The 16,562-nt window shown below is 43.9% G+C and overlaps 1 protein-coding gene across 2 annotated transcripts in view; it reads right to left on the bottom strand.

Annotated features, from left to right (window-relative positions):
* Positions 1-10,794, bottom strand: part of LOC148526401 (organic cation/carnitine transporter 2-like) — a 63,283-nt gene extending 52,489 nt beyond the window's left edge. Inside the window, exon 1 of one of the 2 annotated variants that reach the window (XM_088470387.1) lies at positions 10,315-10,794. In XM_088470387.1, coding sequence (XP_088326513.1) covers positions 10,315-10,707 — 393 coding nt within the window. In that variant the 5' untranslated portion in view covers positions 10,708-10,794. The remainder of the gene's footprint in view (positions 1-10,314) is intronic. The other variant, XM_088470388.1, reaches the window with a different exon arrangement.
* Positions 10,795-16,562: the final 5,768 nt, after the last annotated feature.

Below are 16,562 nucleotides of genomic sequence, written 5' to 3'. Positions count from 1 at the left end.
GGTTAGGTACTTGGGGGGGAGGTTAGGGTTAGAGAGAGGAGAACCTTCCAGAAGGACAAGTATCTCTACAGCAATCCACCAATTAGGCTGTATGATAGAGTGGCCACCACTCCCTACTAAAAAGCAAATGGCAGCCTGCCTGGAGTTTGCCAAAATGCACCTGAAGGACTCTCAGACCATGAGAAACAAAATTCTCTGGTCTGATGAGACAAAGATTGAACTCTTTGGTGTGAATGCCAGGCGTTATGTTTGGAGGAAACCAGGCACCGCTCATCACCAGGCCAATACCATCCCTACAGTGAAGCAGGGTGGTGGCAGCATCATGCAGTGGGAATGTTATTCAGCAGCAGGAACTGGGAGACTAGTCAGTATAGAGGGAAAGATGAATGAAGCAATGTACAGAGAAATCCTGGATGAAAACCTGCTCCAGAACGCTCTTGACCTCAGACTGGGGCAACGGTTAATCTTTCAGCAGGACAACGACCCTAAACAGACAGCCAAGATATCAAAGGAATGGCTTCAGAACAACTCTGTGAATGTCCTTGAGTGGCCCAGCCAGAGCCCAGACTTGAATCCGATTGAACATCTCTGCAGAGATCTGAAAATGGCTGTGCACCAACGCTTCCCATCCAACCTGATGGACCTTGAGAGGTGCTGCAAAGAGGAATGGGCGAAACTGCCCAAAGATAGGTGTGCCAAGCTTGTGGCATCATATTCAAAAAGACTTGAGGCTGTAATTGTTGCCAAATGTGCATCAACAAAGTATTGAGCAAAGGCTGTAATTACTTATGTACATGTGATTTCTTAGTTGTTTTTTTTTTTAATTAAGTTTGCAAAAATCTCAAAAAAACTGAACACGTTGTCATTATGGGGTGTCGTGTGTAGAATTTTGAGGATAAAAATTAATTTATTCCATTTTGGAATAAGGCTATAACATAACAAAATGTGGAAAAAGTGAAGCGCTGTGAATACTTTCCGGATGCACTGTATATTTATCAGTAGGAACTGCGAGATTTGCGGCCGTGCGTACTCGTGAATTCAGGTCACTCATGCACAGTCGGCCAAATCGGCACGGTAAGTATCACTGCTACTTCTGTTAGGGATCATGGGGACAGATGCTTTTCAAAGCTAAGTTAAAACCGCAGCAACTCGCTACTAGTTGAATAAATTATCAGGTGCCATCTGGTCCAGTTGATGAATAGGTCCCTGAGCAACAAACAAACAAATCTTGCTACTGAAATCACAATCTGTGTTAAATCAAGAATATCCTAAGAATCTGCTCATCCCTAACGCTTGTAGAAGGCAGTTTATCCTTAGTGACCAGGGAGATTCACTTTCAGTGGCATTACTAGGTGAAGACTGCAACACTGGGTGACAAAGTACTAATTTCACAGTAAATACGAAACAGAAACCATTAGTAATATTTACTTATGTGTTCCTGCAAACATTTCAATTACATTGCAGTTTCAAAATTGTAAGAACTCATTTTACAAACATTATTATAATTATAATGCTTCAGTTATAGTACTTAGGAAGTATCAGTTTCACGGGATGCCTAACTGCTTACAAGATTTTGTAAGTGATCATATACAGAGTGGTTATAAAATAATTGAAAGGGTAAATTTCCAATCAATGTATACCATTTGTGCCCGATAACTGTAACTGTAGAATATCAATCATATTTTGGTTGATAATTTAAAGATTTAAAATGTGAATTTAGATATTCCTGAGATTTCAGATTCCACCAATGATTATTTAAAACGGTGGTAGAAAGCTTCAGACAGTTTAGTAAAATTCAATATTGATGGCCCAGTGGGTTTAATTCTAACCTTTTTATCTACATCAAAGGATGATTGCTTTTGTATTCAGGTCCTGTTACCTGCAACTGCTTTGTTTCTCCGAATCCATCTCACTTTCCACTTTCATTGCCAATTGAGGTACCATAGGGTTCAGTCCTAGGTACTATGCTCTTCTCCATCTATACCACTTCTCTAAAAAAAAAAAATAAGCTCCTTTGGATTTCAGTATCACCTTTACGTGGATGATGGACCAAAATTGATCTATCCCAGGGGTTGGGCTAGTCGCTTTGGCACTCTAGATTAAAATATATAGTTTAAAATTTAACTTTTAATGTACATCAATAAGATAATAATGTACCATACACCCAAACAGGGTTGTTTAGAAATTGTACAACCATGATTGTATGAAAAATAAACAAAGGAGAAAGTCCTGTGGCGAAATATTGGTAAAATCTCTATTTCAATGGGTAAGATTGATTTTTAGTTTGAAATAATAAGCAAACTAATTTATTATAATCTAGAGTGCCCCAGCGACTAGCCCTGCTTTTTTCTTTTCTATTTGTATGAAGCTCACTGGGCTTTGGGAGCACCACCAACAGTTTCTGATGATATCATATATATACTAATAATCGATGGTTGGTATATATTAATGAATCTAACAAGCTCTGTGCCAGAATCCCCCCCCCCTTTTCCCTGTTTGTATCTATCCCAGGGGTTCCCAACCACGGTCCTCAAGGCACACTAACAGTCCAGGATTTAAGGATAGCCATTCTTGAGCACAGGTGACTTAATTAGTACCTCAGTTATTTAGATTTAACTTTCTGTGCTCAGGCATAGATAGCACTAAAACCAGGACTGTTAGTGTGCCTTGAGGACCGAGGTTGGGAATCACTGGTCTATCCTCTCCAGATCTCACCCTGTCTGTATTAGCCTATGTTACAGAAAAAAATATGTGAAGGAAGCCCTGTGTTAATTAATATGCATAAGGCCTGATATGGATGAACTGACAATCACCACACTGCTATAATTATTTATAAATCTTTACTTATAATAAAATATAATATAACAATATCAAATTGACCGGTCAATGTACAATATAAAAGTCACCATAATATAGTGATTCAATTCTTAGATACACTATCACAAAAATGTATTGCCGAGAGAGGTGAATCCAAAACATAAAAAAGCATATAATATGCAATAGGTGTCTTATATTAAATGTCTCTCATAGATAGTCTCAATATAAGAGATAAAAAACAAAAAAAAGCAAAAATCAATCATCCAGTTCATAGGGAAAATATTGGAATGTTTCACACTAAATGTGTGATCCCGCTAGAATGCTCTCACCAAAGCGCTGATCCTATGTAATATCAGACAGCCGGCTCCATATTATTAGGAATCCTGGGAGGCATCTAATATACAGCTCCGTTTAGGTAGATGAAATAATGTCTATTTCCAGGTAAGTAAAGCCAGGTAATTGCCGGAGGAGGCTGCGTCCACGGAGAGACAGTGTATGAGCGGCTCGCCTGATGGTGCAATAAAGGTGCTTCAGCCGCGTCTCAATCCCAGCCTCTACTCCGACTGCCAGCAAACGTCCTCCGGGGTCACTGAAATCCACGTCCCAGCTGCTGAACACCACCAATGTGTAATGAGTCCCATATTATATGTTTTTTATGTTTTGGATTCACCTCTCAGGAATACATTTTTGTGATAGTGTATCTAAGAATTGAATCACTATATTATGGTGACTTTTATATTGTACATTGACCGGTCAATTTGATATTGTTATATTTTATTTTATTATAAGTAAAGATTTATAAATAATTATAGCAGTGTGGTGATTGTCAGTTCATCCATATCAGGCCTTATGCATATTAATTAGCGCAGGGCTTCCTTCACATATTTTGTCTGTCCAACACACCCGATTCACAGGTGTGTAACTGTGTTACCACTAGCACATTTTTTATCTCTGCTGCTTTATATAATTATTTTTGCAACACACAGGTAATTTGAGTTTATATATTTAAATTTAGTCAAATTAGCGCTGGATGGTTGTTTTTAGTTTGGTTTATACTATGTTACAGAATGTCTTTCTGCCATTTCATCTTGGATATTCTCTCTCCACCTCAAACTACCTTTCAAGCACTGAGCTAATAATATTCCCACCAGCCAACAGATACCATCTATCTGAAATCTCTAACTCTGCTGGTAACACGGCATTAAACGCCAGCCCTCAAGCCCCCTGCCTAGGTATCATCCTTGACTCAGTCTTTTGCTCCCACATTCAGCTGGTTTCCAAATACTGTTACATACTCGTACATCTATGAAACATACCCAGAGCTCACACATGTCCCAAACCAAACACTGCAAAAGCTTTAACCCGTGCTCTCATTATCTTCCACATTGATTATTGCAATAAGATTCTTACTTATCCTCCCATAGCAAACTTTCACCCCTAAAATCTAATTGAAAGCAATGACTAGAACGGGGATTGGCAATAACTGGCCCTTCAGCTGCTGTTGAACTACACATCCATGCAGTTTTAGCATGGCCAAATAGTAAAACTGTGGCAGGGTATGCTGTAATGCAGGCATGTCAAACATGTGGCCCAAATAAACATTTTATACGGTCAGACTGTGTGTGCCCAAATACAAATATCATGCGGCCCAAACCTCTGCTGCAATTGGAGCTCAGCTCCGATCGGGCAGTGTTTACTGGGAACGCTGGTCTCTGAAGCTATCAGAGACTACAGAAGCCTCCGATCGCTTCTGAGGCCAGCGTTCCCAGTGATGCAGTTAACGGGTGCGCGGATGATGTCATCAGCTTCACCCGCGATGAGAGGAGCCTGCACCTGCTGGATCTAGTTAGATCCAGTCAGCGGCATCTACGCAGGAGCGGTGCCCAGTGGCCAGCGTGAAGAGAGGTAAGAGAGAGGTAAGTACTGCAGTGGGGCCTGTTTTACCCTGGGAGGAAGCACAGCACATAAGGGGCACTACTAGGGGCATTACTGGGGGCACTGCATAATGGGCACTACATAAGGGGCTCTAATACAGGGGGCATTGCATAATGGTCACAACTACAGTGACATTGCATAAAGAGCTCTTATACAGGGGGCATTGCATAAGGGGCTCTATAAAATGCCCCCTGGGCACAACTACAGTGGCATTGCATAAGGAGCTCATATACAGGGGGCATTGCATAATGGGCACAACTACAGTGGCATTACATAAGGGGCTCTAATACACGGGGCATTGCATAATGGGCTCTAATACAGGGGGGCATTTCATAATGGCCACAACTTCAGGGGCATTGCATAAGGGTCTCTAATACAGGGGGCATTGCATAAGGGGTACTACTACAGAGGGCACTGCATTCATTTTTATTAATAATAAACCTTTCAAAATTGCATATGACTTTTTTTTTTCTTTGCAGCCCACACACACTCTTAAATCTTGAATATTCGGCCCGGTTGGTATTTTGAGTTTGACATGCCTGCTGTAATGTGTAGTTCAATGGCAGTTGGAGAGACACTTATTACCCATCCCTGGACTATACTGCTTAGCCTTGCAAAATATTCAACTGCTGCTGTTCTCCTGTCAGTTCTCTTACACTGGTTTCCTGTATTTTACAGAATCAAACATAAAATACTTTTACTGACATACAAGGCAATAATCAAATGACAGTAACATAGTAACATACATCTCTTCACTTGTCTCAATCTCTCATAACCCGACCTGCCTGCTCTGTGATAGATCCGTGTCTCTCATCCACATGCATTACCACTTCCCATTCAAACTGTAGCTGCAGGACTTTTTGGGCTGCACCCTCACGGTAGAATGTTGTTGCACAAGAAGTGCGCCACTTTTGGTAAGCAGAACTGGCGCTGCGGGATCAACAGTCAAACACTCCTTGAAAAATCACCTCTTTAAGACAGTTTAACAAATTCCTGAACCAGCCGTTAAATCTTCTTAAACTATTTTACCAGATTAACATCACTCTACACAATTCACACAAAATTTACATGTGTTCTCAAACAACCCTCTTACCCCAAACTAACATTGCTGTGTGACTGGATCATATACAGATGTGCCCTCATACACCTAGCCCCAATACGCCGTGTGGCGTGAGACGCCTGACACGATTGAGCTGCGCTGAATGGTGTATCGCCCTTTTCAGTTGAATGTGCATAATATATTAAACCTTTATTATCTATTTGATTGTGACCTTCCAAGCTCTCGGCGCAGATGGGGCTGTGGCACCCCGCCTACTGATCAACTTGCTCCCACCTACTTCATGCTGCAGTGTATTTGATTTGACACACCGCTGACAGCGTGCAATCTGATTCGCTGTCAGGTTGCCATGACAGCCAAGGCTGGGGTACGGGTAGCTGGCTGGAGCGGCGCGGTCGCTCTGCAATGTCATCCGCAGGGTCAGCAGTCCAATCACAGTGCACGTGTGGTCGGCACTGAACTGACCCATGTCAGGGGTCGGCAGGAGGAGAGAGGTATCAGTGAATTATTATGATTATTATCCTTTATTTATATGGCAGAAAAGGCAATATACTGCACTTAAATACCCCAGTCAGGACATTAATTCAAACACACGTAAAAAATTAATAGATTTAGTTACCCGCACTTATGGTCAGAAAAAGTACATAAATTTACATAGACATAAATACCAATAAATACACAACCTAAAGGAATATATATATCATACTGATAACAATATAGATAGTATTATAACAAATACAGAGAGTTGATCAGACTCTATGTATAGGAACCATATATAACTTTCCCAACAGGAAAAAATCCCTAATCAGGGGTCTCTGGAGTAAAACACAAAATCACAATTTAATTCAGCTTATTTGCTCAATTGTGTACTGATGTATATCAGATGCGATACATATTATGCATAAGCAAAAATGAGTCTCATGTATCCAATGGAATTATTGCACTTTGTATCCAAAATAAAATCCTCACTTGCCGCAAGTGGTATGACAAGTATACGGCAGTCCACCTCAAAGCATTCATATAATCATTGTCAATTTGATTTCAACATTAGGACATATTTTTCTCACCACCCCAGCTGGAAATGTAGGTCTGGTGTATTATTGACAGTTTTAGTACTTGCCGTCACCTCTCAGTCTGATTGAATCTGGTTTATTGTAAAATGTATATAGGTACATTTTTCACAACTGTTGTCACCCCACAGTGCCTTAGGCAGGAGACAGAAGGGAAGCTGCAGCTTCTCTGAGCACTAGTTGCATGAAGACTGACTTTCTGCAGCTGAGGGCTGAGCCATAGAGAGCAGGTACGTGGCCTATTTGTGGAGGCGTGGTCACACTCCCTACAAAAAATGATGAAAAAAACAGTACGGCACTGCACAGGGGTGCGCCGTTTGCCCATCAGCCAGGGTCGGATCAGTGCGATCATTTTCGCCCCGCACATCAGGCAGGCAGAGGAGACGGCTGCTGCTCAGCTGCAGTAGCTTCCCTGGACCCACCGCAGCCCAGCACATGATGAGGAGCGAGGCTGCTGCCGCTGGCATATAAGAAGTGGGGGAGGGGAGGCGACAGACAGGGACCCCTCCAACAGGCCCGGGCAATTAGTACCTGCTCTCCCCCCCCCCCCTCTTTCAGCGCCCGACTGAGGAGAGGTTGCCACGAAAGAGGATGGCAGGGCGAGCTGATCTCAGTAGCTGCCAGATTACCTACCTGCAACTGATACAACCATGTCAGGGAAGGCCCAGCTTGGCGTGGTCACATCTCATGTCACCATGCAAGGCAAGTAGTTAAAAATGTCCACTATTATGGGCGATGTTCATACTGTTAGGTAAAAGTCACAGGAAAGATACATTTCGGGTTTGTTGATTTAACAAAGTCATCAACATTGCTGGCAGTCAGTAAACTCTCAGACTATTTATTAGGGACAAATGTAATAGCCTGCTATATAGCTATGAGATTTAAAGTGGTAGTATTTTTAAAAGCAAAACCAACTCACAGGCTATTACATGTGGGCCTATATATATATGGGCTGGACTAAGGATCATGTAGGCCCAAACATGGTGCAATACCACCAATCATACTGGCCAACCAGAAGTAAGTAATCACCTCCAAAGCTTGTGATGGACTCAGTAATATAAATAGCGTAGACCTAAAGGAGTCTATGATGTTCTCAAGGTCATCCCTGATTAAAACAAATAATAAAATATCATTACCTCTATCCCTATTCCCAGGCCGCAACACATTTTCCTTACATCTAAAATACCAAACTATTTGGCATTAATAGTGAGCATATGGGTAGGGTGGTGGGGGGGGCATTGTTTGTTTATATACAGGAATGCTGCATATTTACCAAAATATATATATATATATATGTTAGGAAGACAGGTACATAGAGTAAATTCATGGGCCTGTTCGACCTACAGTACTTTATTATGCACGGAAATGAAAGACTGACATAACATTCATGTAGTCAGGGTGGATGGAGAAGCACTGGCTCTTTACATCCAATACTAAAATAAAATTAGTACTGTGTTTTGAAATCAATGTATCTCAAGATACCTGTGACTCAAAACTTCATTGTTTGCGACAGAGTTTTTATGCATATATTGCGTCAAACTAATGAGGCCCTTTGTATTTTGGTGGTAATGCTATTATACCAAAGTCCTGAGCAGGAAAAAAGTGACCTTCAATACCACTTGCAGAGTCCGTTGGAAAGAGATTCTCCTACAAAAATTACTCCACTGACAAAAAAACACCCCAATTTAGGTTTCTAAGTTTTGAAGCCAATATGAATTACAGTGAATCTAAGGGGCCCATTTATCAAAGCATATTTGAGGTATAATCCCCGAAAACACCCGTTTTCAAGGGTTTACCTCAAATATTAAGTATCCCCAGTATGTATTAAGGTCGACCGCAGCAGGTATCTACGATACCTACTCTGATCCCTCCATTACTGCTGGCAGCCGCCTCCCCCATAGGTTTCTATGGGGGACGCGGTGCTGCCAGATTTACCAATATCCGGAAGACGATGCATTCCCGATATTGGCCCCTGAAGCTAACACATCTCAAGGTGGCGTTAGCCGCTGTAGCCTAAGGGCTACACCGCGCATAATTAGTCAGCTGAGGGATCCGCCGGAACTCTCCCCGGCTATGGCGGCTGTGCATGTGCAGTCCACTTAAAGGTGCATACATACACGATTTTTTTAACGATTTAACTATAACGACGTCGTTATCGTTCAAAAAATTGTTCAGTGTAAAACGATAAACGAACGATCATCGTTCATGCGCGTTCACGTTTGACGATTGTAGTTCAGTCAGACTGGCCAACTGAACGATTTTCAATAGAAGTTGCAACATTTTTCCTTCAACACACAGAAAATCGTTTATTAAGTAAAGTAAAACCAAGTACTTTGTAAAACGATTTTCGTTCACTTTTTCAAGGTAAAAACTGAATGAAAATCGTTCATTACTTACATCGTTGTGTGTGTACGCACCTTAAAGCTGCATACACACACAACGATTTTGTTACCAACGATTTTATGAACGATTATCTGTCAGATTATCTGTCAGATTCTTTAAAGTGTAATGAACGATTTTTTTGAACTACAAACGATTTTTGCATATTAAGTTAATGAAAATCGTTGAGTTGACAAGTCTGACTGAACTACAAACTACTGACTACAAACAACAAACATGAACGATAATCGTTAATCGTTTGACTCAGAAAGTGAACGATTATTTCAAACGATAATCGTTCAAAACAATCGTGTGTGTATGCAGCTTGATACTCAGCTGCTCTGTGATACTGGCTGAAATCAGAGAAATGTCATCCATTCCACAGCCAGTCTCATCGGTGCCCACATGTCCACTAGAACTAGAAGCCCTGACTTGGGCTCCCGGTTTCACTTGTTAATACAAATAGATTGGGGAAAAAATACATAATATAAATAATTTGTACTTATTAGGAAACATGTTTTATTTAAATAAAACGTTTTTCTAATAATACCTTCTGCGATAATGGGGATACCACCTTGAACATTGTAAAGTAGGCTTTGCAATACTTTGCATGAGGAAGGCTATTGCCAGAGACAGGCGGCACCTCTTTAGATAGTCAGGGTGAAGATTTATCTCTGGTAAACACAGAGAAAAAAAACTGGTCAGGTTAGTTATGGGAAATCTTTCATCTGATGCGGTTACCCACTTACAGAACCACCAGCGCACAAACATGGAAATAAATGAGCCTAGAAATGGGACTTGTTTTTACTGGCACACACCCTGGACCAGTGGCAGAGGGGGTAAGAAGAATAGGGTAATGTACTTTTAGGGAAGCAGCTGGGAATTGTACAGAGGGAAGGTTTCTCTCGCATAACAAATCCCATTCAGTGCGTTGGTTGCAGTGACCCTGATGCTGGGGGAACATATTAGAGTGCAAGCTCTTGAGCAGTAGCTGTAGTGATACCTAATGATACCAGTGCTGCTGCTACTGTATACCATGTCCTGGCTGTCACTCACCTCTGTGACAATAGTGGAGTGATAGACGTCCCTGCTGTATTCCCAGCCATCCAGGCATCTCTCCCTCTGTATGCCGCTCACATTGACATCCACCCCAGGCACCAGCCCCAGAGCAGAGTAGTTCCTCAGGGTCTCCAGCCTGTACCTCCAGCACCTGCTCTCCACCTGCTGCCCGTCCCTCTCCTCCAAGGGGATGCTGACATTCCTCCAGGCCTGGCTGAGGGTGCCATTGTCGGGTACCAGGCACCGGTGCTCGGGGGTGGCAGCCAGGAAGACAGCGGAGAGGCCGGTGAAGCCATTGGGGATGATGCTGGCGCTGAGCAGGAAGAAGATGGTCAGCTGGAAGGGTCCCCAGTCTCCCAGGAACGAGGTCGCCTCATCATAATCACGCATGGCCGGTACTGAGGCTGCTGCTGGACAGGGGAAGAGGGGACAGTCACTGGCGGCAGGGGGAGTTTGGTGCTGCCTGGGGAAGGGACACACAGTGACCGTGGAAAGTTTCCTCCCAGTCACCGAGCAGCAGCTCCCGGCCGCCGCGTACACAGAGGTGACATGAGCCGCTGCCGAGGAAGAGGAGGAGGAGGAGAGCTGCGGCGGGGACTGGGAGGCCGGTGCTGTGTGACGCCGCCGCTGTGTATACTATACTGCACACACCTCCTGCTCCTCCTCTCATAGCTGTTGCTGTGTATACAGTACACTGACACTCACGTCACATCACTAACTGACTGCAGGTCAGGGGCACATGGTCACTACAACATACTACATGCACATGGAAGCATGGCATGTGAGAGAATCATACGCACCGTCTAGTAATGCTGCCTCTCATTCCAATTAGCGTTAAACAGAGGGAAACAGTTATTCCCATGTAATACTACATACGTTTTTCTGATTACACGCATGTGCGTGTACTTTATATACAGTATGTTATGCATTGTATGGGGCTGCCAGGTGACGCTTCTGTTAATACAGCAAAAGTAGTTATTTCTAGGTAAACAGAACAAGCATGGCAGGGTTCCTACATATGCAGATAAATAACCTTCCATGTTTAGGATAAATAATAGCTATATGGTGACATTTCTATACCAGAAGGAATATGGAAGATATTTTTGATGAATTATTAAACCCATATCTAATTTATGTTTCAGAAAAATGACACATACCAAGCAGTTCTTGAAATAAGTTGAACAAAGTGAAACATTGGATGATAGCAGTCAATCCTCTGTACAAAAATTATTGAGTGCCACCTTCATTTACCTTTTGCATGCTCCGATATTAGGAAGGCACCTGGGCAGTGATTTCGTTATTTATGTACTGTATATGTGAGTACTGGACCTGGAAACTGTGTATATTATATATATATATATATATATATATATATATATATATATATATAAACAATAGCCGGCACACCAATAAACAGAAACAACCACTCCAGGTGCCCTTCCAAATGGTAATAGTAATGCAGGACACTCCTAAGTATGTAAATAAATATTTACTTTTAATAGTATACATTAAAATATCTATTAATTTAAAAAAAGACATATAAACTGGCACACTATTAAAAATTAGGATATAGGGCCTGATTCAGCTTTGGGAATAGAGGGCCTGATTCAGCAGGGATCGCAGTTGCAAATACGCACGCAATCGGCCGATTGTTGCGTTCTGTGTATGAATATGCATCAAAGTGTACGAGCCGGCCACTGCGAACGGGACTGCGATCACAGCAACTACACAGACCCATTGCAGAGTGATTGACAGGAAGTGCCGTTTGTGGGTGGTGACGGGGGGTGGTCAGCGCCAGTGCGTTTGAACGCCATTGCATGGACGTGCATAAATTAACCACTGCGATGCCCTATGCAGCCTGAGGCCTGATAGCATGCACCTTGTGCAAGTGTGCGTGAGGCTGCAATGATACTCGATTGTACCAATGTTTTTGCAGTCTTGCTAAACATTACAGTACCGATGTTTTCGCAGTCTTGCTAGGCATTACGGATGTGTGTATGGTAAAGTGGGCGTCCTTATGTAGTGCTGTGTAGTGCTGTGTGGGGGTGCGGGCAGTGTTCTCAGTGCAGGGTGCCTATGGTGTCGGCAGAGTGTAGGTGCCAGCGGTGTCCTCAGTGCAGGAGGGCTGACAGTGTTGGCAGTGCGGGGGTGCCGGTGGTGTCTTCAGAGTGGGAGTGCGGGGTACTGGCAGTGTCCTCAGTGCAGGTGTCGGCAGAGTGGGGGTGCCAGCGGTATCCTCAGTGCACTGGTGCCAGCAGTGCGGGGGTGCCGTCAGTGTCGGCAGTGGGGAGTGTTGGCGGTGTCGTACAATGGGGATGCCGGCGATGTCGGCAGGGGGATGGGCGGCATCTTCCTTCCTTCCGACAGCAGGATCGCGTGGTTTTGCCTCGATTAGGGATTCAAGCTGTGTCTCGGATCCCCCCGGATCGCCAAATTTCGGGTGGGCTCGGTTCTCTGAGAACCGGGTACTGTCATCTCTAATTGGAAGCTAGTCGGGATACCGGTGTCGGGATTCTGACCGCCGGCATCCCGTACCCATCCTCCTATGTCCACATGAGGGTCAATAGGTTGAATGTTTGCACATGCAAACAAATGGTTAATCAAGTAACTTCAATGTGATCCCTGTGTCCACATGAGGGACAGTTGTGGAGGTATCTGACACTTTCACTGAATAAATAACTAAACAAAATATTGTGTAATCCTTTGGAGTTAAAAGTAGCTATCGGCATTGTCAGTTTTGTGTCTGAGAAGTAATTGAAAAAAGAGGTTTGTTCACAAATTATGTGATAGCAAAACAGCTACATCAGGTGCACTAATGCTTTCTTCTGTTGTATTCACCATGAAAAACCAGCTTCAGAGGGATACAGATACATAACAAGCGGACAGTGAGTCTGATTCGGCAAGCAATGCAAGTAAGAGAACGTGAGCCGATGTTTGCGATTTGCGCATGCGTATGCATCGCATTGAGCGTGCGCGAACAGGATGCTGAGTATGGTAAGGGCTCTCTCAGAGTACGCAGGGAGCCCGCGGAGAACTTCAATGTTGATTGAGAGGAAGTGTCATTTGTGGGTGGTGACGGGGGTGGTCTAAGCGGCGCTACATGCAGCCGGGCGCCTTTCTGTGTGCAGGAATCCTGCGTCAGGGTCAGTTCTACCCTTAGCTTACTCGCAGCTTCGATGGCACTCGATGTTCCCAATGTTTACGCTGTCAATAACGGCATAGGTGGGCAGCTTTATGTTTTGCTGGGTGTCTGCTTCTTGTGCTGCGGTCACCGAGCGTATGCATTGATCAGCATATTCTTGGGTGCGTGCGTCTGCTAGCGTGCATTCCTTGCTGAATCAGACTAGTCTGTATAGACTTCTTTTAGAGAAGTATTTTTAAATATTTGTGATTGTAATATTGGTGCAAATGCTAATGCTGGCAATACACGCTGCAATTATGGGGACGATCCGCCCGATATCGGCGGATAGCTGCGATAATTGTAGCGTGTGTTGTGGGCGACTGAGGGTTAAATATTGCTCGGTCGGGCATGCTGGATTGTCCAGCATGCCCGTCCGATGCGATATTTACCCGGGAAACTGTCAGCTGCATCGGGCAGGGTATGCCCAGCGCAGCCGACAGACAGACATTTCCTTCCTACGGAAGGAACAGGGAAATGTCTCCTCCCCCCGGGGGGCGGAGCGCAGATGTCGGGCTATAGAATGTGAGATTTCTCTCACAGTGTATGCCGGCGACATCTGCGGCTGGCAGGCAGCCAGATAAAATGTCTGTTGGTCTGACAGACATTTTATCTGGCAGTGTATGCCCAGCATTAGTAATATATAAAGAAGAGATTTCTTAATCATACATTTGGTGTCTTGACTCTATTTTCTGCCATGCCCAGTTACTAATTAATTTAATATTTGAATTGGTCATTTATAACCGCAACACCAACATTCTTCTTGACAAAGAAAAGGTCACTGCATGTTTTTTCATGATCCTTAGGGTTAGAATGAGAATGAGGGTTAGGCTGCAGAAGGGCATGGTTAGGGTTAGGCACTTGGCGGAGGGTTAGGCTGCAGAAGGGCATGGTTAGGGTTAGGCACTTGGCGGAGGGTTAGGCTGCAGAAGGGCATGGTTAGGGTTAGGCATTTGGCGGAGGGTTAGGCTGCAGAAGGGCATGGTTAGGGTTAGGCACTTGGCGGAGGGTTAGGCTGCAGAAGGGCATGGTTAGGGTTAGGCACTTGGCGGAGGGTTAGGCTGCAGAAGGGCATGGTTAGGGTTAGGCACTGGAGAAGGGTTAGGGTGAGTATTAAGGTTAGGGTTAAAATAACAAAAAAAGTGTCAACATTTTCTGTGTTAACTTTTTGACACTGTCAACCATATGACCCTGTTGACCTTCGTCCTTGTTAACCTTTTAATTGTCGACCATTTGACCCTGTCAAACTTTTGACCCTGCCGACCTATTGCCTGTCGACCATCTAGTGTCGACCTATTGACTGTCTATCTATACACTGTTGATCTTTTATACCACACCCTTGATGAAAGGACAAATGAGACCAAATTAAGAAAAAAAAACTTCAATTTTAATACCTCTTGTTAGAGTCTCAGTGTTCAGCAGGTCCCGACTCCCGGCTGCCACTGATTCTATGAGGAGAATGGACCATCAGAGAGGAAGCAAGGGCCATGCAGCCTATCATTGCAGCACACGTCCCCTGGGTGTCTCCATAGGTCTGTGTAAAAAGTCCTTAAGTGCAGCAGATCTTGTGCAAATGTCCGTGCACAACAGGAGGGGATAAGGTATAAGCTGTCGACCACCCTCCCCACTCCCTCCGCATCCCATCTGGGCCCGTATTCAATTTGAGACAAAAAGTCCCTGTCCGCGATACTTTTTCGCCGATAACGTAATTTTTGGAAGTTTTGACTTTCTACCGTATTCAATTTGGAAGACTTTCCATCTAGGCGGAAAGTCAATGCAATGTAATAGATGTAAAGTTTCGCCTATGAATAGCAGGCGGAAAAAAGTGCAGAATTAGGGTTTTGGGGTGCAACGTTGTGGGAACCCCCGTGCAGCCTTCAGACAGTCCCCCGAAACTGTGTCAAAAAAAGTTTAAAAAACATTTAAGAACACTCCAAAAGAATTTGGGGGCGAAAAAAAAAATGTTGGGGGACAAAGATAAAAACTAACGAACTTGACTCTGGGGAGGTCCCCAAGTATGCCCCAAGTATGCCCCAAGTATGCCCCAGGTGTTTTTTTCATTGCAGGTGCTTGCGGCAGGTGGATTTTTCACGATTTTCTCAGCTTAACTTTAGCAACTTTAAATTATGCTGACCCCCATTTTCATGTACCCCAAATTTGCTGGGAAAAGTTATTTTCTGCAAAAAAAACTCCTGAATACTATTCTGCACCACTTATACAAAAACGCTATTTAGCAGCTATTGAGCCTGTTTAAAAACGCCAAATACCTTCAGCAAGCCAAATCGGGGGGTACCATAGGGAACCCCCATGTCAGAGCATCTTTTGGGGGGTGTCAGGCTGATTTCCCCAAATCTGACAGTACTTTCCACCTGTTCAAGTTTTGCTGGGTCCTGTTTTCGCCTACTTTGAATGCGGGGATACGCGCTATACTTTTCCGCCTACAAAACACGCGATGTAGCTTAAAGTCTGGGAGGCGGAAAAGTATTGCGGGTCCGCTCAAATTGAATACGGCTCCTGGTGGGAATTGTGGCTCCGCTGTTAGCATAGCTTCCTTTACCAGGGGACATCTGCTCCACTTGCCCTTCCCCTAGCCGCTGGAGTCTTGACCACCTGGAAGGCCAGGAGTGTCCCCGGGCATCCAGTGACTGCGTGGTCCAGGAGGCACATTCCCCCCAGTCTGCCCCTGATACCCCACAAATATTAAACATCACTAAAATGTATGTACTGGTTACTGCAGTAGATATCTCGTTTATGAGCACAAAAGTGTCTCTCATAGGTTTCCATGGGGGCTGCAGAAATGTAACATTTGACAAGCTCCCGAATACAAAGCATTAGAGAACTTGGATCCAATAGCTACCATCTTCTATGGGCTACACACATCAACATTTTCTGAGATCCGATAAAGCACATGTGCAGTCTGATGACCATGCATATCCAGTAGCGCAAATGGGAACTGAACCCCAAAGTAAAGTGATTGCATTAGTGAACATTTGACTTCGTAAACTATTGGAGCCCCTGTCCCTGCATGTGAGGAATATTAAATCCTGGGGATTCTTAACTTCTTATT

Source organism: Taudactylus pleione, unplaced genomic scaffold (assembly GCF_031769625.1).
Source record: "Taudactylus pleione unplaced genomic scaffold, aTauple2 ptg000099l, whole genome shotgun sequence".
Lineage (NCBI taxonomy): Eukaryota > Metazoa > Chordata > Amphibia > Anura > Myobatrachidae > Taudactylus > Taudactylus pleione.
Note: the sequence above shows the minus strand (reverse complement) of the source record. Positions and strands in the feature narration are given on the sequence as shown.